The sequence below is a fragment of the Cucurbita moschata genome, unplaced genomic scaffold (assembly GCF_002738365.1).
Source record: "Cucurbita moschata cultivar Rifu unplaced genomic scaffold, Cmos_1.0 Cmo_Scf00022, whole genome shotgun sequence".
In the NCBI taxonomy this organism is placed as follows: Eukaryota; Viridiplantae; Streptophyta; class Magnoliopsida; order Cucurbitales; family Cucurbitaceae; genus Cucurbita; species Cucurbita moschata.
In genome coordinates, this window is record NW_019268538.1 from 2,033,755 (window position 1) to 2,060,927 (window position 27,173).

Genomic DNA, 27,173 nt, shown 5'->3' on the forward strand with positions numbered 1-27,173 from the left:
TAAAACAATCACTTGGCTACGAGGCATTTATTTTATTTGTTCCAAATTAATTAAAAATAAATAAATAAATAAATAAAATAGTTTTCGAATGTTTGGGCACCGCGACAGACAAGTAAAAAAGTGGAATGTAAAGAATGTGAGAGAAAGGGTATGACCGTTCATTGCGATCTCCCTAAGATGAGATGGACGGTGGTGGTTGAATGACAGTCGTTATCGCACTGAAAACAGCGTACACCTGTAAACACGCTGCTGTATACAAAATTTAGTATTGGGGGTTTGATTAGGTGCACTAAAGGTGCATGGACCACAATACAACCGCGTCAATTTGATGCTCAAAGGCCACACCCAACACATTACACGACACCAAATCTCACCCTCCTCGTGCCACGCTGCTGTACCCAACATTATAAAATTATTAACCCAAATCAACCCTTTATTATCATTTACATCCATTATAAAAAAAAAAATTCAAAAGGTTACCTAATATAAAATTGTTCAAAGTAAAATTCATTTAATTTTTGAATTTTTTTTAAAGCATTTTATAATCATCTTATCATCGAGTATTATTCTCATTCGAATATGATATTAGTTTGTTCCTGCACTACTTATCTACTTGGGTTTCAAAGTCAATCTCAAGTTGACTATTCTAAACTAGTTCAAATAAGTTTGAGCGTGCACTTATTTGTGCTTAAAAGTCGAATGAAGAATTGTACGTGCCATCATAGTTTATCTTTATATAATTTTAAGAGAAAAATATTGACATAACCCAATAAATAAAACACTAATTATCATTTTAGACGCATCTTACAAATTATTGAGGTGAAATAGTAAATTTTATTTTTTATTTTTTAATGAAACCTAACTTAAATTTAACGGATGGGTAAAATTAATATAATTATTAGCTTAAATTTTTTATTAATAAATATGATATAAATGTATTTTTGGCTTTTAAAATTAAAAAAAAAAAAAAAAACTACCGTATTTAAGTATGAAAACCTAAAATAGTAATTTCCACCTTGTCTTGTTACACACCTGTCTCAAGGTCAAACGGCAAAAAAAATTTGACCAATTCTACGCCCACAAGCTAACAAGAAAATAAAAAATTATTTTAAAGATAACACAAAAGACCAAAATACCCATGTTTGGTCTTAGTCGTGTGATCGAACTTGTTGGACAAGTTCGATGTGTAAAAGTCGTTTGAAAAAAAGGAGGAAGGAACCAAAAAATTTCCTTAATATTGGTAGACGCGACCATAAGGGGAGACAAAAAGTGCATAAATTGGTAAGAAATTCTTCTACTTATAAGGTAAGGTTTTACCTAAAGTCCCACTTTTTTTCGTTTGACAAATTATAACTGAAATATTTAAAAACAAACAAAAAAGTGACATTAAAAAACTATATGGATGAAGTGAAAATAAAATTATTGAAACATCAAAATCGAGTGACGTGTTGTATATATATAAAAAGTATAAACAGGTTAGCTATTTCTCACAAGCCAACCCCAGTAATTTTAACATGCGTTGTTTTCACTCGCATGCATTATACTATATAGAATTCCTACAATTGAGCCACCTGAAAAAAAAAAAAAGGGGCAGATTGTTGGTATAGAGCATGAATTTTCAATTCTTTTAAATATCTTTTAATCATCTTATTACGATAATCATCTTATTATCAAGATCGCTTTTATTTTAGATGTAACATTCATTTATTTATTTAAGGTAAAAAAGAGGGGATTATATTTTATTATTATTATTATTATTATTTTGGGTTTAAAATGGTTGGAGGGCATGGATTTTGGTGAGATTTCACATCAAAATACTATAATTTGCAAATAAATAATGACAAATTTGTTTGGGCATTAGTGTGAAACTCCAAATTAGAAAAAATTATGTGCAGCCCAATCCGACAGAACAAGACAGTCGCCCGCAGACAGCCCACCAGACAGTTCCGTTGACTTTTCACTTCCTCTTCTGTCCTTTTTCAGCGTCACATATTCAACACACTACGACGTCGTTTTTTAATGGGCTTCTTCTGTCTAAGCTTAAAAGCCCATTACCGTTGGGCTGATTGAATTCCGGATCACTTTCAGTACAGGATAATGGGCCTAGAAGCCCATAGGCTACATGAATTAGTGGCCCAATAAGCAGCTGAAAACGAACGGCTCTCAACTTTTTCTCGACGTCACTCGATTGACTCTGGCGCTTCGTTTCAACGTGGAGTTGAACAGAATTTGGAGGGAAATCACGGGATCGTCTCTCCCTTTTTCTCTCGGTGGTTCGAATATGATTATATTTTATTCCCTTTTCAGGTAATTTAAAAATGCATTTCTGAAGCTGAAGAACATTACACATGGCGTTGATTTCGATGCGGAATGTTCTACAAAAACATACCCCAGGTCATAATCCAACAGATTATGGTGAATACCCAATGTTTGTCGTAGCGCACCGTCCTCCGACTGGTCGGCAGTTTCCCTCTTCCTATACTGGATTTGAAGGTACTGGTTGATACTTCATTGCCGATTTTCTTAATATTCATACATTATTGTCATTTTCAGTAGATTTTTTACTCGAGCTGGGAATGGCGGGGATTGGAGGTGTTATTGTGAACTGCTGCGATTTCTGTTCCTGTTGCATCGAGGTTCATGATGCTTGTTGTAATAGTAGTTTGCTGCCTTTCCCATGCCATGGAGCGGCAGATATTGGGGGTTCTCTGTTTATTTGTGGGGATTAAGGTTTTTATCGTTTTATTTCATCAGGGTTTTCTTCAGTTGTAGGAAATTCGATCTCGTTGGTTGGGTCGTTTGTTGTTCTGTATTCTACTCTCATTTGTGCTTATGGGTTAATGTTTGGTAATTAGTGGTTAGCTACTTGCTTACATATGAATTTGTTCGTTGTTTGTATCTGCTTGTTTTGGTTTAGGGTCTCTTCCTGTTATAATTCTGTGTAAGAAGCGATTGTGATCTTGATAGGAGTGTTATTAGGATAGAATTAGGGATGTTTTTGGGGTATTAAAGGTATGTTAGTAATTAGGTAATGAGTTGCTTGGGATAGAATTATTTAGATGTTTTTGACTTGGACTGAGAGTACGTTAGTAATCTTTTGTATTTCAATATCATTTTGGTTCTGTTTGGTTTGATCTTGTAATCGTTCTTTTCCATATGCAACGAGCACGACTCTGATGTACTGTCGATATCTTGCAGTCTTTATTGAATTTTGTTCTCTCTTGGTGGCATTTCATCGTAATTTTGACAGGCCGGTAAACTAAACTGCTGAGGGACGACTCGAAGGAACGGAGAGATGTTTGAGGTTGACGTTTTGGTGAATTGGAGGAGGCATGAGAAATGGTCTGCCATTGTGCTTTTGCTTGTGTCTGCCATGTTTTTTCATGTAAGAGGTACTTCTATAAACTCTTTCTAGTATCTTAAATGCTAAAATTCAATTCAAGAGCGACCTCCTTCTGTAACACTCACAGCATGCATTCTTCCTTCTGTGTTACCCAGCATTTGTTGGGATAAATATTGGGACTCATGTATCCAATCTTCCACCTGCTTCAAAGGTGGTTTCAATGCTCGAACTCTACAAAATAACTCATGTTCGACTCTACGATGCTGATGCGCAATTACTCAAAGCCTTGGCAAACAGTAGCATTGAAGTAATGGTTGGTGTTACAAATGAGGAGGTTCTAAAACTTGGAAAGTCTCCATCAGCGGCTGCAGCTTGGATTAACAAAAATGTTGCACTTTATATACCTGCAACCAATATAACAGCCATTGCTGTAGGCAGTGAGGTTCTTACGTCTTTCCCCAATGCAGGCCCGTTCTTGATCCGTGCCATGAAATACCTTCATAAAGCTCTTGTGGCAGCGAACCTAAATCTTCAAGTCAAAGTTTCAACTCCTCAGTCTATGGATGTCGTTGTTACGTCGTTTCCTCCTTCCACAGCCACATTCAATTCTTCATTGAATTCCACCATTTACCCACTCCTTCAGTTTTTGAAGAACACCAAGTCATATTATATGTTGAATGTTTATCCTTATTATGGATACATGAAAGGAAACGGGATTTTCCCACTAGATTATGCTCTTTTCCGGCCGTTGTCTATTAACCGGCGGATTGTTGACCCGAACACACTCCTCCACTATACCAACATGTTTGATGCCATGTTGGATGCAACCTATCATTCAGTAAAATCTCTCAACTTTTCTGGTATCCCCATTATGGTGACTGAATCTGGCTGGCCTTGGTCTGGTGGAGCCAATGAAACTTATGCAACCAAGAAAAATGCTGAGATATATGTGAACAATCTGCTCGGTAGGGTTTTGAATGGCTCCGGTCCACCTAGCGAGCCAACTAATCCTGTTAACGCCTACGTATATGAGTTGTTCAGTGAAGACCAGAAGCCTGGGCCTATGTCAGAGAATAACTGGGGAGTTCTTTCCACCAACGGTTCTGCTATATATCGTTTGAGTTTGATATCCAGCAGTGTCACTGGGAGTTCTTCTATTGTTTACTGTGTGGCTAAAGATGGTGCAGATCCTGGTAAGTTGCAAAGTGGTCTGAACTGGGCTTGTGGGCAGGGTGGAGCCAATTGTTCTGCTATTCAACCAGGGCAACCGTGTTTTCTTCCCGATAACGTCGTAAACCATGCTTCTTATGCTTATAATGACTACTATCAGAAAATGCAAGGCCATGGCGGAACATGTGACTTTGAAGGCACAGCAACATTAACTAATACTAATCCAAGTAAGTTCCTTTCTCCAAGTCCTTGCTTTATCTAAGGGGAAATGGGTTCCCAACTGAACCAACAGAGCTATTGGCTTGATCACTAGGTATGTTGGACCTGAATTGAACCAACTTACTCTAACATGAACCAAACTGAGCCTAAACAGTCTGAATTTCACCTTCTGGATAGTACTCTATGTTGGAGTTTCTGTGGGAAACACTCGCACTCTTTATTAACACCAATCGAAAAGAGAATACAAGACACTTTCTAGAATACTTCTACTTTTTTTTGTTTTTGAATTTCTTGAATGAAAACTAGGAAGGGTGGAGGAGTATTTATACTAGAGCCTACGCAATCGAGACGTAACAAATCTAAATCTTTTTCTTTTTAGATCTCTCCCCTAAAATATATATAGGTATCTTTCCTAAAATCTCTATAAGCTCGTACCATTATTGGGGTTGACTCTATTGGGCAAGTGATGTGATGATATTTCAACACTCTATTTAATTATCAACCATCCAAATTTCCTCAATCCTCAAGAATTTCTTTTCCAAAGAATGTATTTTCTTGTTGGGTTTATTAATAGTATCTAGGAAAAAGAATGCATTAGCGAAGAATGCATGAAGAGATGATTAGATGTGAGATCCCACGTCGGTTGGAGAGAAGAACAAAACATTCCTTATAAGGGTGTGGAAACCTCTCCCTAACAGATACGTTTTAAAGTCGTGAGGCTGACGGCAATACGTAATAGGCCAAAGTGGACAATATTTGCTAGCGGTGGGCTTGGGCTGTTACAAATAGTATCAGAGCCAGACACGAAGTGGTGTGCCAGTAAGGACGCTGGCCCTAAAGGGAGGAGAATTTTGAGGTCCCACATCGGTTGGAGAAGAGAACAAAACATTCCTTATAAGGGTGTAGAAACCTCTCCCTAACAAACACGTTTTAAAATCGTAAGATTGACAGCGATATGTTACGAGGCAAAGCGGACAATATCTACTAGCAATGAGCTTGAGCTATTACATTAGAGCACCATTAAAACACTGATGGTACTCAAGTGTCGAGTCGGAAAGTGCTTTCAGATCACCATTTGTACACTAAAGAAATGTCTTTTGCAAAAACCACCATTGTAACTTGAATGTTAGAGCCTGGAAATGCTTTCTACCACACACATAAACACATATACGAAATACAGTCGAAGAAGCGTATTCCGTATTCCTAATATGGGTGCCCTCTTGCAGGTCATGGCTCCTGTGTATACATAGGAAGGTAAGCAAAAAGAAGCTCCTGATGTTGTCTGCTATTTAGTTCTAGAAAGCTCATATACGTATCTGCACAATGGCTAATGTGTTTTCTGTGACAGCGCTAATGCAGGCGGTGGTAATACAGATGGCGGGGCGTCGGTCCCAGCGCCTTCACTGAGCCCGGGACCCTTCAGCAATTTTCCCAGTTCAAGTTCAAAACTTGAAGCCCAGCTATTTCCCTTCTTGTTGTCGTCCATGCTTTTGTCTGCTTCCTTTCTGCTTTGACTTCAACTTAATGTATCGTTTTAACGAGTTAAATTAAGTACAAAGTTTAATTTTTAATATTTATAATTACTTATTATTATTATTTATTGAATTTATTTTTGATTGGTTATTTGATGTTGTCTTAGTTTTGTATATTTTTCATTCAAATATGTTGTATATTCTTTTATTAAAATTAATTGATTTTAATTAATGTATTTAACTAAAATTAATTAAATATCTCATTATTATAAATAAATCATTTTAAATATTGATTTAAATGATTTTCAGTGGAAAAATTAACTAATTAATGTAATTAAAGATATTTATTACTTTTTCAATAACTTCAATCATCCCCAAGTTAATTGTGTTGTGCTTAAGCTATAACCTTCGATTCTCTGATACCACTTGTTGTGTCGTAAAACTAAAACTTCCAATGCTCTGAATGTCACAACCAAAATGTTCTGATACCCAATTGTTGTAGTGAAAGTGGAAGCAAGCGCATACGCCCATAAACAGTAATTAAACAAAGAGACAAAGATTTACGTGGTTCTAATAAAAGAAATTCTCCTACATCCACGTGTGGTAGCCAATCACTTTAATCAAAGTGTTTACAAGTATCTCTTGCGCTCTCACATTACAAAATCTCACAACAAAAGCTCTGTCACAATTGCCTCCAGACAAATACAAAACAAGAATGATTTCACATAACTTCACACCTAAGAACAATGCTAGACAAACCTGTATATAGGAATAAGAGTACTAATCATCATTCATAAACTAAATAAAGGAGAATATTAATAAAAATGGTTATGAAAGAGTCATACCCAAAATAAATAAGAATATTAATTAAAATGATTATAAATTAAATGAAATTTAATAACTAAAATAAATAAGAATATTAATTAAAATGGTTATAAATGGAATGAGATTTAATAACGACCATTCATATAATTACAACTCATGGAAGATAGTCAATGAAATAAAAAACTTTATATTAAATTTGACTTGAAATTAAATGTGAGATTACTCTCTTTTGAAATAAAGCTTTTAAAAAAATTACTAATTTAGTAAATTTTAGATTTATACATGGAAAATCACCTTATCAGTATTTGGTATATGTATAATAGATCATTAATTATGTACAATTTCATATACAGATTATATTTTGTTTAATTTAAATATTTTGATAAAATATTAACAAAAAAACATTTTTTTATAAAAAATAAATAAATTGAAGGAGAAAAATCCCTAATGAACAGACTCTCCATAATGATACCATATTAGCCATGTTGAGCAGTTGGCTTTGCTTTTTTGAAATCAAAATGCCAACTATTATTTTTTCCAGTTGGATTCACCTTCCGCTCAAAGAAATCATAAATTCAGTAGGATGTCACACTCACTCTAAAGGCAGGCCTAGATCATAAATTCTCACAAATGTCGAAGCGTGGCTGATCCAAAACCACAATCGCTTGCATCAGACTCGGATTTATACCCTAAACCCCAACAGAGATTTCATTTTGAGGAGAAGCACAAATGGCGAAGAACATTTGGGAACTGAGTATTGAAGATTTTGTGGAGGCAGGCTTAAACCCAGAAGCGGCTCTGGAATTCCACAACATTCTTCAGAATGCGCTGTTCATGGTCAAAACATCAGACCCTAGAGACATTTGGCGTCAGCTTATGTCTCGAACCGTGTTGAAACCCTCACATCCATATGGGTTGCATCAGCTTGTTTATTACTCTGTTTATGCTGATTGGAATTTCTCCTCCAATGGACCTCCTCCCTATTGGTTTCCTTCTCTGTAATGAATCTCTTAAACCCGATCATCAGTTTGCAGGGATTCTTAAGCCTTGTGTTCTAAATGTTTACGCTGTTTTCTACTTGTAGGGATCAATCTAAGCTAACAAACTTGGGAAGGATTATGGAGCTATATGGTCCAAAGCTGTTGGGAGCTTCATATAAAGATCCCATCTCAAGTTTCAGGCTCTTTCAGGAATTCTCCTCTCAGAACCCTGAGGTTTGGATTCAAACTCTGTGCTGCGATTTCCCCATATGTTGCATTCATTTTGGTGATTACTGTCTTGTCTTTTGATGGCTATAGATTTACTGGTCAATTGTTTTGGAAGAGCTTTGTGTTACTTTTCAAAAACCACCGAGGTGTATTCTAGATATGACTGAGAAGTCAAAGGGAAAATGGCTCCCTGACTCCATTTTGAATATTGCCCATTGTTGTTTGCTTCCTTCAAGTCGTCCATTTAGAGATGATAATAGTTTGGCAATTGTATGGAGGGATGAAGGCTGTGATGATTCAAATGTGAACCATATGACACTTAAAGAACTTCGAGAGGAAGTAATGTATGCTCTAATCTTCGTTAGTTCTTTTTGGTGATAATTAGAAGGAATGAAGAGGTTGAATGATATTTTACTCTTTTTTTATGAGATTTTGGTATACTGTTCAGGTTGGTGGCTAATGCACTTGATGCAACGTTTTCAAAGGGCGATGCTATTGCCATTGATATGCCATTGACAGTCAATGCAGTTGTTATATATTTAGCTATTGTTCTAGCAGGACTTGTCGTCGTGTCGATTGCTGACAGCTTTGCTGCCAACGAAGTTGCCGTTCGTTTGCAGATATCGAAGGCAAAGGGAATCTTTACTCAGGTAATTTAAAACAAGTAAGGGTGAGTGTAATAGCCTAAACCCACTACTAGCAGATATTGTCCTCTTTGAACTTTTCCTTTCGGGGTTTCCCTCAAAGTATTTAAAACGCGCCTGTTAGAGAGAGGTTTTTATACCCTTATAAAGAATGCTTCGTTTTCTTCTTGAACTGATGTAGCTGACACGTTTTAAAAATCTTGAGGGGAAGCTTGAAAAGGAAAGCTCAAATAGGACAATATCTGCTAGCGGTGAACTTGAGCTGTTACAGTAAGAAATCGAGCAAGAAATATACAAAATTTGACACTTACTATTATATATGCTTTCATACAAGAACAAATTTTGAACATTTGGCTTTCTTTTTGTGTTCTTCAATGTTTAATTCTTATTTCATGTTTGAAGCAGGATTTCATACTGAGAGGAGGCAGGAAGTATCCTTTATATAGGTGAAGTAAACAATGAACAACTCTACGAGTCATAACTTACAGTGACGAAAGCAAGTGTAGATGGAATGACATTAATAGTTCATTCTCTGGTTTTTCAAGGCTTGCTATCACAGCTCGATTAATCTGTCAACTTAGAATTTAAGTCACTCTTAGTAGGTTTCTTGGAAGTTTTAGTGCCTATGTTACCATTTGACACATGGATTTAGCTGTTTAAGAATTCGTATCTGCACGACACTTTCTCATGGAAGTTTTTTCGGTTCGCAGTCGAGTTATAGAACGTGGATCATGTAAGGCTATTGTGATCCCCGCAACTGGAAACAGATTGGAAGTGAATTTGCGAAAACAGGACCTATCATGGGAAGAATTTCTTTCCACTGCAAAGGATCTTCCAAGGTACTGCAATGACAATGGTTACTTGTAGATTTCTTAACACTCTTAAATTCTGCAGCTGTTAAGGTTGTCTTCCAAAGATTACGGACAGTGCCGGTTATGTTTTATTTTGTAGATCAAATTATTACTCTCCAGTGTTTCATTCAATAGATGCCATGACTAACATTCTCTTCTCATCTGGAACCACAAGTAAAAAGCAACTCTAAGCACTACTTGTTTATACAATATGTTGGCATTGGTACTTACTATTTGTTTATAAACGTTTGGCCCAAATCAGGAGAGCCAAAGGCAATCCCATGGACACAACTTTCCCCCATTCGATGCACGGCTGATTCCTGGGCTCATATGGATGTTCAGGCTGCTGACATTGTCTGTTGGCCTACAAATTTAGGATGGGTGATGGGGCCAATTTCATTGTACTCATGCCTGTTAGCTGGTGCAACTCTTGCACTCTATCATGGATCTCCACTCGGCTCTGGATTTGGAAAGTTCGTCCAGGTGAAATCTTTGTTCATGTTTATAAAGTCGGTTACGGAACCCCGACCATCAGACTTGCTCTCCAGGATAACTCGTTTCGGTTTTTATACATTTTCTTGCTGTGCATTTGTTTTAGGATGCAGGAGTGACCATTTTGGGAACAGTTCCAAGCCTGGTAAAAACATGGAAGGATACAAAGTGCATGGAAAACTTAGATTGGACAAAGATAAGGTAATAATTGGCATGTACTTATTGAGTTACCACATGAGTATCAGTTAATGGACATGGAAGCTGATATCTGCAGGTATTTTTGCACGACGGGGGAAACTTCGAATGTCGATGATGACCTCTGGCTTTCTTCGAGGTCGTATTACAAACCGGTAATTGAATGTTGCGGTGGCACGGAACTTGCTTCATGCTACATCATGGGAAGTCCATTACAACCACAAGCTTTTGGAACTTTTAGCACACCATCTATGGCCACAGGATTTGTGATCCTTGATGAATATGGAATACCTTACGTAAGAGCAAGAAATATGCACATTTTTAAGTTGTTCGTGAATTTATCGACGAAGAAATCGAGTATCTTATATTTTCTTTCTTGTTATTAACAGCCAGAGGATCAGGCTTGCGTTGGTGAAATAGGATTATTCCCTTTGTATCTGGGAGCAAGTGATAGATTACTAAACGCTGATCATCATGAAGTTTACTTCAAGGGAATGCCAATTTACAAGGGAATGGTATGGTCAAGCTCAAACTCAAGCACACCTTTCTTGTAATTTATAGATTTCTTCCATTCTCAAGCCATCTTTTACCTGATTCGCTTCGTTGCAGCAACTGAGGAGACATGGAGACATCCTTAAAAGAACTGTTGGAGGCTATTTTGTTGTTCAAGGTAGGGCTGATGACACCATGAATCTCGGCGGCATCAAGGTACTGACGTTTCTCCAGTAATAGTCGATAGCATCTGCATCTCAATAAAACTTGAATTTAGTGTTATGTAACAGCTCAAACCCACCGCTAGGCTTTGCCCTTTTGGGCTTCCCCTCAAAGCTAGAGGTTTCTACACTCTTATAAAGGATGCTTCGTACTCTTCCCCAACCGACTTGGAATCTCACATACAAACTCTATTAAAAAACAACATACAATGTAGTTCTGAACATTTGGATCATATAACATCCGTTTCTTTCTAACATTATGTAGACAAGTTCGGTTGAGATTGAGCGCATATGCAACAATGTCGACGAGAGCATATTGGAAACGGCTGCAGTGAGCGTGTCGCCCACAGGAGTTGGTCCGGAAAAGCTAGTCATCTTGGTGGTGCTAAAAAGAGGATACAAAAGGTCCACAGAAGAGCTGAAAATGAAGCTGTCAAAAGCAATTCAAAGCAATCTCAACCCCTTATTCAAGGTAAGGATGCTATGGAAAGTTCATATTCCTTCAAGTTCATGTGAAAATTGAAATGAAATTGCAGGTTGGGTTTGTGAAAATTGTGCCAAGCTTTCCGCGAACTGCTTCTAACAAGTTACTGAGAAGAGTTCTGAGGAAGCAGATGAAGGATGAGCTCTCCTCTGCTGGAACTAAACTTTAGAGACAAGAAAATAAAAAATATATATATGTAATAATAATAAAAATATAGTAAAGTTTTAAAACTTTATATTATACGGGAAATGAGGGGAAATCAAATTACGCGTTACACAAAACAAAATTCGTAATCTCTTCCCCTTCTATATGTATTTATGTACATACCCTACATCTCTGAAAATACCATAATGCCCTCCCCGTTTCCCGATTTCGATTGAGGGTATTTTCGTCAATTACACCTCCACGCAGCACCCTGATTGTACAAACCCGGAGTACTCTTCTGGAATACTCATTTTCGTTATTTTACTATTTTGCCCTTCTTCCTTCTCCATCAGACAGAAATTCTGCGGCGCCCCTTGGTACTCCGACCCGGTCACCAGAAGCTGGGTTCCGATCACCATCCCACAGGCTCCGACTCTCACCGACGGCGCCGATTCCGACCAGTTTTTCAGTTTTCCGTCTTTACCCATTCCGACGCATGCTCGGGGGCAGCGTCCGGTCTCCCACGCCTGATCCACGACCCTCCACTCGCCGGAATCGAAATCGTAGACTTCGGCGCTGCTGTCGAACATTCCCTGTCGTTCGGTGTCGTAGCCGCTCACCACCCAGAACTCGCTGCCGACCATCAGCCCTTCGCACTCGTCCCTCCTCTGATTCATTTCCGGCAACTCGGTCCACTCGTCGCTTCTCAGATCGTAGACCCAGGCGGTTTTCAGGGAGTTCTTACTCCCATCGTGGCCACCGGCGATGTAGATTCGGCCATCGGAAGCCCCAATTGCAAAAAAGGATCGCTCAGAAGGCATATCTTTACCCTTCCTCCACGCACATCTAGTGAAATCGTAAACGAAAACATCGACAATCGGATCGTAAGTCTCTGGGTTCCACCCACCCATAACAACCAATTTTCCTTCGGTGCTAGCTATGTGGCAGAACAAAGGGAGCCCATCAGGGTATTGAGGAATCGGAGAGATTCGGTCCCAGGATTGACTCAGTGGGTCGAAAACGGTGATTCCATAACTGAGTGAGGTGCAGAGCTTCCATCCAGTGGCAGTGTAAGCAGGGGGAAGTGCCTGAATCAGGCAAGCAAGATGACGGGTAGCGCCAGATTTGCGACGGTGGTAATAGAAATCGCGGCTGGAAATAAGCTGATGCCAGCGGCGGCAGACGGCGGAGGCGAGACGGTGGGTGGTATAAGGCAACCGAGTGATGCAGTCGAGGCCGAGTTCTTCAGGGAGACCCGGAATCAACTCAGAGAATTGGAATTCGAAGGTTTCCATTGAGAAAAGAGTGAGATTTAGATCGAAAGAGACGGTCGATTTTCTTTGGTACTCAGGATTTTGATGCTTTCATATCCTTCACTCTGCTATTTATAACACCCGACTATATAAATCCAATAACCAATTTTTTTTAATTATTTTTCTTTATATATATATATATATATAAATATTTATTTTCCAGTCTTACATTCACCGGATAATTAACGGTGAGATTTAAATAATTATTCATGGCCCAAACTCCCCAAACTCAATCGTTATCCCTTTTTCACGCCGCAAGGACCATATCGTACTTTCATGTCCCATTGCCTCTTTTTTTTGTATTTTGGGTTAGATTACCTATTTAGTGGTTAATTTTGAAATTGGTAGTTTTTAAAATAATATAATATTCTCTAACCTTATATTATATATAAGTTAATTCTAAAGCTCAAAATGTTTACTTAGTAAAATTAATAAACTAACGAAATGACAAATTTAGCCTCTGAATTTACACGTTTTTTAAAATATATAAAACTATGGTTATCCTTTTTATTTATATATATATATATAAAGAAAAATATATATTTCGGCCCTTAAAAAGGAAAGAGACTTGGATAGGATAAGGCGACTGAAGAGTATGCTTTGGTTTCGAAGTCTTCCCGCCTGTCGTTGTGTGTGGTCCCACGACAGATCCATGCCGGTAGGATATCGACACGTGGATATAATTATTTAATTAATTTTTGACTGTCCATTGATAGGATTACATTTGTAATGGAGGAATTCTTATTTTCTCCCACTTTTTTTTTTTTTCTTTTTAAATATTCCATTGATATTTTTAACGTGTTTTGTATTATTTATTTTGATTAAAAAATTATAATATTTTAAAATAATTTAACTAAGATGAAAGATTTGAATTCTTTACCTTATAATTCTTAAGATACAATTAATTTTAAAAATTAATATTATTAATTTAGATTGAAAAGTAAAATATTTATTGAATATTGGATAAAATTGATGTAAAGTAATTAGTTGGATAAACTTGTAAGACACAAGAGGGCCACCACTCACAAAAACCTTCTAGAAGGTTAAGAAAAAAAAAACTAATTTTTGCAAAAAGATAAATATAGAAAAAATAAAGCTTAGAGCACAGCTCAACTTGCAAAATTTGAAAATTAGGGTTTTTTTTTCAGTGTCCATTATGGCTATGAAAATGACAACTTTTTCTCCCCACTTTTCCAAAAAAAAAAAAAAAAAAAGCTTCTAGAAGATTGATGGCTGGCATAGTGAATAAGCAACTAGTTTCTTTTTGTTTTTTGTTTTTTTTTTTATATAAAAATAATAAGGTAAAATTGGAAAATCAATTTCTGATTTGAACCGAAAACTTTCCAAAAAAGTATTTGGAGGGTTGTTCACGGGTACGCTTTGTATTTTCCTTTCCAATATTGATATTTAAAATAGACGTGGAGAATAGGATCTAGAAAAGGAAGGTCATAATTAATACCATAGCTCGAAAGGAGTATCCACGAAACTACTATACAAGGACGCTCACTCTAATGGACTTAGCTTACTCGTATTAACAACCTGTTTTGGTCAGGGTTACTTGAAAATAGACGTTTGTCCTGTTCATTTATTGTAAATAATTTGTTAAATTAAATAATCGGGAGAAGGGTTTATCGTGAATAAAGGAAATAGTGGGGCGAAAAAGATATATCGGTTGATTTGAGTTTAAGGAATGATATTGCAAATACGAAAAAGAGTGGACTAAAATGCAAAAGTTGAAAAGGTTGAAAAGGAGAAGCAAGTTGTAGGGAGGGAGCAAAAAGCAAAAGAAATGGGGCCTAGGGAGGTAAAAACAAAAATGTTTTATTTATTTGGAATTATACGTGGAAAATCAACACAAAATAATTGGTGTCACATGCCATAAAGTCTATATATCTTATTATAATTATTACATTATTTTAATTTTGTATTGTCACACTCAATTCATAGTATCCAAACCAATCTTTATCTTTAATCAATCCCTTTGTTCAGATATATGTCCACTTCAAGTTTTTTTTTTTTTTTAATAACTAAATTTATTTATTTATCTAATTTTACAAAATTTTCAATATTTAAATTAAATTTTAAACATTAAAAAATAGTTTTAATTCGACTCGGAATTTAAATATTTGGTTAGAGATATAAAGAGGGTAATAAATAAAATTAAAAACCAAAATTTTATTTTAATTTTTATTTATGACCTTATTTAATTTATTTTTTATCTACCTTTTATTTGTTTTGAAATAAAGGGAATCTTGTTATTATTTTTTTTTGTCTTTTAAAAAAATTAAAATAAATAATTTTTATAAATTTTGTCTAGATAAATTAATTTTTTTTAGAAATATATTGTTTAAAAAACAAGCATGCTCATAATCTCACACCGACATATTTGTGTCACTAAAAATATTAATGGTGATTAAAATTAATTTTAAAAAAGTAAGGGAGAAAAAATCATAATTTGTTGGACCCACAATAAAAAAATTTTTAAATCATTTTGTTTAATTTTCACATGTCATTCTCACTTATTTATTTTAGTGGACCATGCCATTTTTTTTTTAATTTTTTCTATTAATTTAAAGTCGATTTTTATTTTAAATATACTTAAATAATGGAAAAATAAGTTTATAAAATTTTGTCTCCATTATATATATATATATATAATACTTATTTATTTATTTATTTATTTTAATAACAAAAATTTAATGTCTCCGGTATTTATTTTGAAAGAGGTAAACATTAACTGCAAAAAAAAAAATAAACGGCATTGTTTTTAATTATTATCATTATTTTAAAAAAAAAGTAATAAATAAGTTGACAAAATATTCTATAATTATTGACATATTCCTAATTAAATTAATGACTTGATAATCACGGCGTTGAATTTAAAATATTAAATATTTTATTCGAGGAGAAAAAAGCGTGGTAAATCAGTAGTTGGATTAAATTTTTTTCGTAAACGTCAAAATTTCGAGTTTGATGGTTAGTGACTGAAATAGAGTTCATAGCTGAACAATTTATTTTCCTATTTTTCTAAAATTATTTTAAAATTTTTTTTTTGTAAACGTCAAAATTTCGAGAGATTCTTCTAAAATTATTTAAAATAACTAAAATCAGTTCAAATTCAAATATCAAATATTTAAAAGGATAGATATCAATAATTCTATTACAAACTTTTTTTAATTTGAATTGGATTGTATTAAATTTTTTAAAAATAAAAAAAAAATCGAATTGGTCGGTGGGTCACGCTTCGGGTATCCGATTCATTGCATCATCTACTAAATTTATTATGGTTGACAAAAATACCCTTTGTAATCAATCTATATAAAATTTATCATTACTTAATGACTAAAATTTATAGGCATTTTGAAAGTTGAGTGCTACATCTATTAAATAAAAAAAACATTTTTTTTGCAGTAGAAATAAATCTAATTAATATTGTCAACTCTTAATAAATGGTCACACTAAAATATATCTAAATTCATAATTAAATATGTCGTAACAACACTAAATCACGTTACGTTGCTTTAATGTATGTTTCAAGTCAACGCATTTAATAAATTAAAATTTATACTTTTTTATATAATAATATCAAATAATTTGAACCAATAAATTTTTTAATTTGTAACGTCTCGAACAAATAAACTTTATCTTAAAAATAATTAAATTATATTTAAGTCGACTCTATAAAAAAAAACTTTTATTAAATTTTCGAAAAATTAAAATACTTTAACACAAATTATTTGCAATAAAAATAATAATAAATAAAGTAGGCCGTAATTTATAAGGAATTATATATAATTATTAAAATATATTAGAGTTAGGCATAGCAATTTTATTGGGTATAAATGACAATTATTTAATTTTTTTTGCAAAGTGGGGCCTGAAATGTTATCATTTTCGTTTCTTTTACTTTTTGTTTTGGTTTTTTTGCTAAGTGGGGCCTCAAATGTTATCTAAGTTATAAGATAAGATTATTGGAATTAATAATGTTAAATGAGAATCTTCCAAAAAAATAAATAAGGTTCATAATTTAATCATCTAATTTGGGAGTCAATAAATTAGGTAACAAAAATTAATACGTGCATTATAATATTTCAACTAACTTTACACACACAAGTTCAGATTTAAATTTAATATTAATGATATATATTTTTTAAAAGTTTCGTAATTACATAAATATCTACTAATTGCATTAAATATATACCATAAATTAACCTTTACTAATTTTTCGACTAATTCTTCTGGTTATGATTCACCTTCTGACGGACAGAAAGATAAACTTGAGTTATGGAATGAAGTGTTTCGTTTCTTTCGGAGGTGCTCTCACTTTACCAATGAGTCGAAAGCTAGTGGCTGTTGGTCCCCCTGAATCAGAACACAAGGGCCGACTTCTAAGCTTTTTATGAACATTAGCACATGTGAAGAAAAGAGGATCACGTCTTTGAAGGTGGTGGTATCATCGTCTACAAGTCGAGTCACGAAGTTAAAAGTGCAGATACTCGACGTCGTGAATCAAGAAATTCAGGTTATAGATAAAGATGTTGGTACGTGCCTTAGGGGCAATCATCTGTACCATAAAAAGACATTTGAAATTCGTATAGAGGAGAGTGTAAAGACAAAAAAATGAGAATTCCAACGACTTTTACCACTGATGATTAGTGCTCACAAGAGCAAGACGATTCAATGTCTTAAAATGTTCAAGCAGTCAGCATTCTTTTCAGAAAGCTTTTTTAGGAGGCCCGGACTCGTATCGAATATCCCAGAAGGATGAAACAAGATGATGAAGAAGCCAAAGGAGATCTGCAAAAAAGGGAAGGTAATGAAATGTTGGGACTATCATCCTTGTTCCTCAAAGGGGAATTGAGGAGAACAACGAGCTTTACGTGTAGAATCAGAGGATCATTTTATAAGAATTTCTTCAAAACACGATCTTTATTCGCCCATTTGATGCATCTATTAGATCCCGTCCATGGACTACGAGTATCCAAATTTTTTTCTTCTTTCTATTCCCATGCATTAAATGATATGTATTTTATAAGTTTTAATTTTCGAAAATAAATAAATAAATATATATATATATATATGACATGACGTTACAATATATATTATAGATGAAACTTTATGATAGATGTTATAGCCTATACATTATTCATCATGGCGGTGGCGAGGGGAGGGCTGGGCTACGAAGTGGACCCGGTCCGACAAATGGAGGTTCCGGTTCTTTTTGTCGGCCACGATTTAATTTCATATGCATCGCACCACTCCCTCAATCATTTCTTCTAGAAGGCGTGTCTTTTTGAGATATTTATTTCCGCTATTTTTATTTCTATTTTTTTCAATTCCTTATAATAGCCTCCCTTATTTTCTTTTTATTATTATTATTAAAAAATTGCGACTTTTTTTTTTTTTTTAATTTTGTAATTAAAAATTAATTAATTAAAACTGAACAGTAGTCCATTTGGGGCATGTCTTTTTCAAAGTAATATTATTTCTTTTTTTTTCTTTTTTCTTTATAATGCGTCATGGGCGGCTGAAATTTTGTATGTATGCTTCGTATATAAAATTTAATCTAAAAAAACTCAATTATTAACATAATTTCTTTGGTGATTAGATATAAGCATACATACAAAATTTAATCTAAAAAAACTCAATTATTAACATAATTTCTTTGGTGATTAGATATAAAGAGGGGACTTTATGTTTAGTTTTTGTATTTTTTATAAAATTTTAAATTGTTTTTCTTGGGAAGAATAAAAGTTTTTCTATGAAATAGTATATTTAAATATAAAATGAGATTAAATCAATTATCATCAAAATAAGAGTAACTTTTTATCAAAAGAGAAAATGCGTTTGCCGGGAGTCGAACCCGGGTCTATTGCTTGGAAGGCAATTATCCTAACCGTTGGACTACAAACGCAATTTGTTAAGAAAGGTTTTAATTATATATAAACTAAGTATTTTTAATATATTTAATATACGATAAATAAAATATTTTGTAGGGCATTTCAATAATTGTTCAGAAGTTAACGAAGATATGTTATTTAATTAAACTGAAAGTATCGAATAATAAAATATTTTTTTGGGTTTTGTCAAAAGATTTATATAATGAGTTCTTGAATTGCTGATTGCAAAGGCAAGCATTTTCGAAATCGGTCGACCCTTGAAATGAGAAGAGATGGGGCAATTGCAGCACCCAAAAGCCGTCGGACATTAAATTTTGTGGCTGGTTTGCACGTTGAAAAGCAATCTGAGGAGGCCAACCATTTCTTGAGGCGAAGATTCATGCTTCATTTCTTCGGAGAATCTGCGCTGAATATGGGAAGAACTTCTATTTGGGAACTCTGCTGATGACGAAGGAGCGGCAGAGAGCAATATATGGAATTATGAAGATAACCCATCTCAGAGAAGCCATGAAAACGTGGATTTTTGGACATTTCAAAATCAAAATATGCAGAAAAGTGTTGACTTTTTTGTTTTCTTATTGGTGCAGTTTGGTGCAGGAGAACAGATGAACTTGTGAAAGTCCCCAAGTGCTTGATGGGTGCAAAGAATGTTTGCAAGACATCTTTGAAGGGTGTCCCTAGGACGTGCTGGAAGCTGCTTTTAAGTCACACAACGTCCAAATTTCGATTCAAAATGAGAAAAGAATCGGACAGCAGTAGGAGCCCTAAAGAGGAAAGGGGCAGGAGAACTCAGTCCTTTAAAGCGGTTTGGAATAACTTTCTAAACACTTGCGAACACATTTTTTCACATAATTACACATTTTTAAGTACTCAACAAAGTCATCCTTATCTTTTGATTGAGGATATGATAGTTTTGAAGAACTGTATTGGTACTGTTACCATGTAGCTGGAACTGCGAGGCTAATGAGTGTGCCAGTTATGGTAATTGCATCTGATTCTTTGCTTCCTACTAAGACTATTTACAGTGCTGCTCTCCACTTGGGACCTGATTGTTCGTTGGTTGAAGATAAACAAGCTGTTTGTATGTTACATAGGGAAGAATAATAAAGGCAAAGAAAAAAAATCTAAAAGCCAAGGGAAGGAAAGCGCACAGTAACAACAGAAGAAATGATAGGAAAGAATAATAAAGGCACTCTTTGAAGGAAGGAAATTAAACTGATGGTCCATCTGTAAACCCCCAAAAAAGAAAACTAAAACAAGCATCCTACAAAATAGTTAACAGAAAGGCAGAGAGAGAGCCCAGCCCGCGAACCAGAGGAAAAGAAAATTGCATGAAAAAATTACTAAAAAACAAAAGAGATGCAATACATTGTTCTCTGGAGATGTTACACATGCAGTTAATGAGTCGCCAGCCCTATAGCTTTCTCTTCAGCAAAACCTTGAGATTTTCAAAGATGCACTCCTCCCTCCTGAAGCAACCTGCCGGAATTTACATGCTTTTGCGCCCCCCAAACCACCACCTCACCATAGGGAAACTGAAATTCTCCAATGCAAAAACAGCCAAACCATATATTTGATAAACAGCTGCTGCTAGAAACTTCCATCTGAGAATAGGCGCATCATAAGAAATAGTCGGGAGTTCTTCGAGTAACATCTGGTTCGCCCCTCCTAGGAGCTGGTTCAAACTGCATATGCAAAGAATATTACAACATTTTACACATATAAAGAGAACACAAATGTAAGATATGAATAGACTCCGGTGGGAGAAGTAACCTGAATGAAAGTGTGCGCCTTGCAGTCATCGACTTCCAGAATTGATGCCATGTTTCCACAGCGATAACAATAGTTAGGTGCACTAAATATAGTCACAACTTTTTGTTCCTGTAAAACAAGCAAATTACAAATTTTAAGTTCCCACACCACCAAAACAAAAGATCAATGCAGGATGAAAGGGAAGAAACTTCTTACATGACTCCAGTTATATCCTTCCATCACTAGCTGATGAGCTCTTGCAATCAACTTTAAATTATTACTATGGTTAAACTGCTCAGATATGTCCTGGAGAAACAGCAAGAAGATCTCATAAAAGACCATGGTGGAAACATGAGGGATTAGATGTTAAACAAGGGGATGGCTACACAAATTACCTGGCCAAAGGTATATCCAGCACCTCTGGGAGAAATTCCCCACCCACATCGATCGTCTGGGTCAGACCATAAGAGATCGCACATGGGACCTTCATGAGGAACTTCCTGAACACGATCAAAATTCCGTATATTGTCAAGGGTTTCGATGGATGGAGACAAACCACCATGCAGACAGAATATTTCTGATTCAACCTATAAAGATCAGATAAATAAGCATCAGAATCAATTTCAGAAACATAAATCAGCAATCATAATGGTGCGAGGAAAAAAACCGCACAATGCACTTATACATAATAATGCCTAAATCAAACTGACCAGAGCTGTTAGCGGAAAATAGTCAAACAGGTCAGTGAAAGTCTTCCAAACATTAGCATTGCCGTACCTGCAAATGAAATAAGATTAAAAAAAACTTACAGGTCAGGCTTGGGTTGCACTTAAAAAGTATTCTTCATACTTCATGATCGTGTCAATATAATACAGTCTTGGATCACAAAAGAAGTGTACTCTCCTTTGTGCATTACATTAATAAGTAAATAACTTCTATCTTCTGATAAATAACTCAACTTCAAAAATAAACAGCGTATGAAGAATAAAAAAATGAAAAGACATACTTTCTCAAGCATTCATCATAGAACCCATAAACTTGTGTTATCTGCATAAGGGAACATAAACCAGAGTTAAAGATGACATCTGTCGAGAACATCAAAATTACAGAACATATGAGGGGGCCATGGTACCAAAAAAATATTCACTGATGTTATAACTTTAAACTTCCAAAATATTATATATCTGGGTAGACAAAAAGAATGGAAATAAACATTAGAAAGTAAGCAGCAGAAATGACAGTGATAAACATTTAAGCAGAAATGACAGTGATATACATTTACCTGGCGACTTTCATGATTTCCTCTAAGAATTGTAATGCGTTGAGGATATCGCACTTTAAGGGCCACTAAAAGCTGCAAAATGACTTGCATTAGAACTAAGTTGAGTTACTACCCCAAAAAGCATCCTATGCCTACTATGATTACATTGCTATAGAATGGCTGAATGTTGCTAACAAAACATGGCATAAGGAGTTGTGCATCATTAAATTATTGGACAAGCCCACACTTAGGATAATGGTCCTTCAGTTGTTTTATTAAGTGATGTCTAATGTTTATGGATCAAGATAAATTTTAATTTCCAATACCACAAACTTCAAATGGGTCCCGGAGTCTATAATACCAGAAATAAAAAGTAGTTGTACGTAGAAGTGAGATAGAAGTAAGAATGGTACACAAAGAGGCTGCCCCCAATACAAGTTCTGTTATAGAAAACTACAAGACGAAATTCTAGTTCATATACCTAATTATTCAACTCAATTGCCACTGGAATCTTGCACATTATGATACGTTGTTATTATTCATTTTTCTGTTGTTCTTAGTTCTAAAACATAAATACTGCATGCAAAACCAAACTTACATAGTTCAAAACAAAATTTCAAAATTTGTAATGTCTCTAGAATTCCAATCCAAATATTTACTCCTTTAATCTTTCTTGGACAGAACCCCATAGAAAATTAAAATTAAAATGGTTGTTGCAACTAATTGAATTAAATGCTAGAACACAAGTTAGTTACTCTTTTTAATAGAAAACAAGGCTTTCGTTACCACCTAGTTTAGCAAACATTCCAAGACCCTACTTAATTGAAGTTAAAATTTATGCTAAAAAATCGAAATTCTATGCCAATCAAGAGGTGACAATTCAATTGCAAATGTATGTACCTTAAACAAATTCTGCCATGTTATATATGAAGTACCAAGTATATAGTACATCTATACATAAACAAAACATACTTACCGTTACAGTTTCAACTGAGTAGTAGCCACGATCAACGTAATCTCCCATAAACAAGTAATTTGTATCTGGACACTGCCCCAAGAAAGATATTTTTGAGGAACAAAGAACTTGATGATATAGATATAATATAAAAATAAATAAATAGATAAATAAGAGGCTGCTCTAAACTATTCAGTAGCAAGCATAGTCTAGAACTTCAGAAAGAAACTTTGAAAAAACTTATCACTAAAAGTGTGTGGTGAACATAGAAATTTGACTACTTCAACGGTTGCTTTAGATTATGTGATTAAGTTAATAAGTTGTAAAGTACCCATTTATTTGCTTCAATCTATATCCATCACTAATTCCATTCATTATCTACTTGGTAATATGCTTGAAGTTGGAGTAGCACAATGATTCAACATTAACTAGAGCCTACAATCTCATTCAGCATATCAAGAGCTTTTCTTTCACACTTGAGTATATATTTTCTCTTCCCATGCTTTCATTGCTAATCGGTCAGCAAAGATAATCACAAAATTCTTGCCAACGATCAAATTAGATACCTTCCCTCCAATGCGAAAGAGCTCTGCAAGATCATGAAATTGCCCATGAATATCACCACATATTGTTACTGGACTTTTAACGGGCTGCAAAGCAGAAAACCCCAAGGCATAAGCATAAAAATTAAGCAGCATCCATGACACACCCATCGTCAAATTGCAGGAGAAGAATGAATGCAAGACCAAGAGAATGACCATTATAAAAGTTCCAACCCCAGATAGATCACAGATCACAAATTAACAGTTTCAATTTCGATGCAGACCTAATTTTCGTTTTAGAAACCTGAGAACAAATGTCATAATTATTCAGAACAACCCAGTATAAGTGGAAAGAACAAAATGCATCGGAATACTGAATAAGAAAACAAGATCATGGAAGACAGCTATAACAGCTACAAAAATTGTTTTGGGGAGTAAACCGCCAATAGAACCAACTTCTTGAACAGATTTAGTAAGAGTGTGATTGGAAATGGATTTGAAGAAGAATGCACCTATTATATATAATTCTAGTAAAAAGTACCAATAGTAAATCCCTTTGTTGTTTATTTCCAACACTTCAGAAGTGCTTTCAAACACTTTTTTTTTTAATAATTATGATGAGAATGTGAAAACAATGTTAATGAGAGAAATTATCTATGTAAAGAAAATCTAGTAGGAAAGTGTGCAAAGAGAGATCGGTGGGAGAAAGTGCATGGCACCAAATAAAGCACACCTGTACATTGCTCTCGTCCATTAATATCTCCTTAGCTTTCTCACACAATACTCTAACCTGCAGTAGAGATAATAAACACTAAGTTGAGGTTCTAGAAGAAGAAAATATGATCACCAACTATTGATTTGTGCCATCAAAAGATATATTTTGCTTATACTTAAGTCAAATAAAACAGCAAAAACTTCGCCACAAACAACACATTTATTCCACACATAACAAAAATAGTACAAACCATTGTCAGTGAAGGAGCAATTAATAATGACAAAGAAAATGTCTTCAACAGGAAATCATCAACAAAAATCTAGAAAGTGCAGACTTTGAAAATGAGAAGAAATCAAGTTCTGTTGAAAATAATAGAGTTGGAACCAACAAGAATGACCAACCTCCAACCATATTTATGCCCCCACTAGGGTTACACGCCAGCATTACAAAGCTCAACTCCGTTGAAAGTAATAATAATAACCAAGGCAAACACCATCTTATGGGTAATCAGAATAAAACATTACCCACCTGGCTAACCTTGACTGGATCTCATAATTAGTAGACTTGTTCATAAAACATATAACAATCCAAAGTTAGATGATAAAAGGAGAACATGATCAATCCACTCTAAAAAAATTTACTATGTTATGTATCACTGATATTGTGGATTTGAAATAAAAACTGATCATTATCCTTCTTTCCTTGTAAAGGTTCTTGGATGATATTTTTGGAATTCTCCATTGCCACAATAATAACTCAAGCTTTTCCCATCTTGATATATTGAATTAAGCCATAAATTCACGTTGAGCGAAATGTAACTCTTAGAATGTTCAGAGCAGTGTCCCAAAAACGGAAATAGGTAGCTAAATACCATTACTTAAGCAACTGGTGTTGTTCAGGCTTTCCCACTGATATCTATGATAAAAATAAGTATAGTATAAATTGTTAGCAATCCCACGACATGAAAAGTGGAACTCCTGTCTCGTCCATCTTTGCATCAAGGATCAGCCCCATTTCTGAATGGGAAACCGTAAATTGTACAACTATAAATTATACTTCCAAGGAAATCTTTTACTCAATTTACACTGTCAGATGTCATGGTATCGATGGGCCAATCACTAGATTCCACGCTCAAATGCCACAACCACACGCGGGTTTGATGACTGGTAAGTATCGCAATCTTTTATGCCAAAAAACAAGACAGACACGTTCTGGGCGTCCAAGTGGGAAAATAATCTCGGAGTGAGGTAATGTTGAAAGTGAAATTTTAAAGGCCAACTGCAGAGGCACCAGGATAAGGGATATATTTCAAGTGGACGCAAATATTGCCCGAACAACAATATTTCTAATAATCCAACCGCTAGATCTACCTTCAAAACGCACCTAAGGTAACCAACCCCACGCATCCTACCTTCAATCCGAATCCTGCAACCCTAACGGATCAGACTGGATTCATCACATTGCTTTAATACAATCCGAGAACCGCCGAGTATGAGCGAACAATCTCGAGACTCTACGATATAACAAGAAAAATAAACAAAAAAGTAGGTACCTCCTGCTCATTCAAGGGCTTGCACTGCATGAGCTGGGAAATCTGCTCGTCGAGATTTCCATGGGAGTTGAAAGATAGAGAATCCATGATTTCGCCTGTGTGCGTTTTGGTGATTCTTGTCTCCAAAAGCAAAGCGAATTGCAGATCAAGATCCCGCCGATCCGGTGATGGTTCTCCTCAAGTTCATAGAATTTCGTGAGCCCTAAAAGATCCTTCGGAAAACCCTAGAAACGGACTCCGTCTTCTTCCCCGTCCTCTTCTTCTAATTACTAAAAAGAAAAAGTAAGATTGAAAAATGAAAGTTAAATTTCCTATGTCCCTTTCTCCCTCTTTCTCGAGAGAATTGAAAATTGAAATTTTTGGTCCGAAGCAGGGTTAGCTCTAATCCCCACTCTCACACCTCGCGCGTGAGATGAACGTGGCCGTTTTCTGACGTAAAAAGCAGACACGTGGCGGCTCGTGGCGAAATCGCGTGAGAGGGCGTTTTCTGTTAATAGTTGGAAAGTGTTTTTGAAGATTGTGGACGTGAATGGGTGACGGGCGATCGAAACGAGACCATTTTCGTCCTTCAAATTCTTAATTCCCAAAACAAATGGGACCCATTTTCTCTTTTTTATTTTCTTTTTCTTCTCAAATATAATTTCTTTTTTGTATTATATATATATATATATATATATGCTCGAATTGCATGATTTAGCGGTCGGTAGGATCGGATAAATAATTCAAGCCGTCTCAAAATTCATTCTACTCGATTCAACCACGATTCGAGTAATATTAGGCTCAGATTATGTACGTATCTTAATATAACTATGTCAGCTCAAGTCCACTACTAATAAATAATGTATGTTTTGGCATATTATGTATCGCTGTTAGTCTCGCGATTTTAAAACATGTCTGTTAGGGAGAGGTTTTTGTACCCTTATAAAAAATGTTTAGTTATCATCTCCAAATGACGCAGGACCTCGCAGTAACATCCACTAATACGTACCCTTATCAGTGAATTTTGTTAAAATTAACGTAAACAAATTGGGCGTGCCCTTTAATGATGAACTATAGATGGGGTTATGAATGCTGACGTAATTCTATTTTTGTTACAAAAATAAAAGATTCGCGTATATAAGTGATTACAATTATTTTTACTAATACGTGACATTTTTGGAATAATAAAAAATAAATCTACGAAGATAACTTATTAAGGCATGTTCTATGTGGCCGATTGACCGACGATAGATGTCCCAGTCATGCTTGTCCAGGACGTTTTGTTCATGGGTGGATGTCTGTTATAACCTTTTTTTACTTGCTTTCGTATTAGATAGACATTTACTATCATTATTGTGTCAATACGAGGGTGTACAACCGTTCACCAAGATCATATCTACACCCTCTTAAGGATTAAATGTCTCAAAGTGTACTATAGTAGGAT

The 27,173-nt window shown here is 35.1% G+C and overlaps 4 protein-coding genes, 1 long non-coding RNA gene and 1 other non-coding gene across 7 annotated transcripts; 3 read left to right on the plus strand and 3 right to left on the minus strand.

Annotated features, from left to right (window-relative positions):
* The first annotated feature begins 2,206 nt into the window (after positions 1–2,206).
* On the plus strand, positions 2,207–6,261 carry LOC111459192 (glucan endo-1,3-beta-glucosidase 4-like). Of its 2 annotated transcripts, XM_023101968.1 has the most exons (5): positions 2,207–2,493; positions 3,251–3,392; positions 3,499–4,740; positions 5,959–5,986; positions 6,081–6,261. In XM_023101968.1, the coding sequence occupies exons 2-5, from the start codon at positions 3,296–3,298 to the stop codon at positions 6,244–6,246; spliced, it is 1,533 nt and encodes a 510-aa protein (XP_022957736.1). In that variant the 5' UTR covers positions 2,207–2,493; positions 3,251–3,295; the 3' UTR covers positions 6,247–6,261. The 2 variants fall into 2 exon arrangements, with proteins under 2 accessions (XP_022957736.1, XP_022957737.1); XM_023101969.1 differs by lacking the exon at positions 2,207–2,493 and having other exon boundaries at positions 3,257–3,385.
* Positions 6,262–7,612: 1,351 nt separating this feature from the next.
* LOC111459787 (probable acyl-activating enzyme 18, peroxisomal) lies at positions 7,613–11,893 on the plus strand. Its single transcript, XM_023102848.1, has 14 exons — positions 7,613–8,027; positions 8,114–8,243; positions 8,328–8,581; positions 8,686–8,887; positions 9,287–9,327; positions 9,592–9,720; positions 9,833–9,906; positions 9,995–10,215; positions 10,331–10,425; positions 10,499–10,715; positions 10,809–10,934; positions 11,029–11,127; positions 11,398–11,604; positions 11,669–11,893. Exons 1-14 carry the CDS (start codon positions 7,759–7,761, stop codon positions 11,783–11,785), a joined length of 2,181 nt encoding a protein of 726 aa, XP_022958616.1. The 5' UTR covers positions 7,613–7,758; the 3' UTR covers positions 11,786–11,893.
* Positions 11,827–13,145, minus strand: LOC111459789 (F-box/kelch-repeat protein At2g44130-like). Its single transcript, XM_023102850.1, has one exon. The coding sequence runs from the start codon at positions 13,053–13,055 to the stop codon at positions 12,012–12,014; it is 1,044 nt and encodes a 347-aa protein (XP_022958618.1). The 5' UTR covers positions 13,056–13,145; the 3' UTR covers positions 11,827–12,011.
* Positions 13,146–18,915: 5,770 nt separating this feature from the next.
* TRNAG-UCC lies at positions 18,916–18,987 on the minus strand. The gene has a single exon. It is a non-coding gene; the product is annotated as a tRNA-Gly (tRNA).
* On the plus strand, positions 18,925–19,983 carry LOC111459791. The gene is made up of 2 exons (XR_002713337.1): positions 18,925–19,488; positions 19,571–19,983. It is a non-coding gene; the product is annotated as an uncharacterized LOC111459791 (long non-coding RNA).
* A 158-nt stretch (positions 19,984–20,141) lies between these two features.
* LOC111459790 (serine/threonine-protein phosphatase PP2A-2 catalytic subunit-like) lies at positions 20,142–26,056 on the minus strand. The gene is made up of 11 exons (XM_023102852.1): positions 25,751–26,056; positions 24,217–24,273; positions 23,508–23,591; positions 22,963–23,034; positions 22,008–22,079; positions 21,732–21,772; positions 21,436–21,502; positions 21,121–21,312; positions 20,942–21,031; positions 20,747–20,854; positions 20,142–20,658 (listed from the first exon to the last, which is right to left on the minus strand). The coding sequence occupies exons 1-11, from the start codon at positions 25,835–25,837 to the stop codon at positions 20,593–20,595; spliced, it is 936 nt and encodes a 311-aa protein (XP_022958620.1). The 5' UTR covers positions 25,838–26,056; the 3' UTR covers positions 20,142–20,592.
* Between the last annotated feature and the right edge of the window lie 1,117 nt (positions 26,057–27,173).

Coding starts and splice junctions, on each gene's coding strand:
- LOC111459192 (XM_023101968.1), top strand. CDS start 3,296: ATGTTTGAGGTTGACGTTTTGGTGAATTGGAGGAGGCATGAGAAATGG. Junction 3,393..3,498: donor CATGTTTTTTCATGTAAGAG/GTACTTCTATAA, acceptor TGTGTTACCCAG/CATTTGTTGGGATAAATATT. Junction 4,741..5,958: donor ATTAACTAATACTAATCCAA/GTAAGTTCCTTT, acceptor GCCCTCTTGCAG/GTCATGGCTCCTGTGTATAC.
- LOC111459787 (XM_023102848.1), top strand. CDS start 7,759: ATGGCGAAGAACATTTGGGAACTGAGTATTGAAGATTTTGTGGAGGCA. Junction 8,888..9,286: donor CAAAGGGAATCTTTACTCAG/GTAATTTAAAAC, acceptor TGTTTGAAGCAG/GATTTCATACTGAGAGGAGG. Junction 10,935..11,028: donor TGCCAATTTACAAGGGAATG/GTATGGTCAAGC, acceptor GCTTCGTTGCAG/CAACTGAGGAGACATGGAGA.
- LOC111459789 (XM_023102850.1), bottom strand. CDS start 13,055: ATGGAAACCTTCGAATTCCAATTCTCTGAGTTGATTCCGGGTCTCCCT.
- LOC111459790 (XM_023102852.1), bottom strand. CDS start 25,837: ATGGATTCTCTATCTTTCAACTCCCATGGAAATCTCGACGAGCAGATT. Junction 20,855..20,941: donor AAGGATATAACTGGAGTCAT/GTAAGAAGTTTC, acceptor CTTGTTTTACAG/GAACAAAAAGTTGTGACTAT. Junction 20,659..20,746: donor AGGCGCACACTTTCATTCAG/GTTACTTCTCCC, acceptor TTGCATATGCAG/TTTGAACCAGCTCCTAGGAG.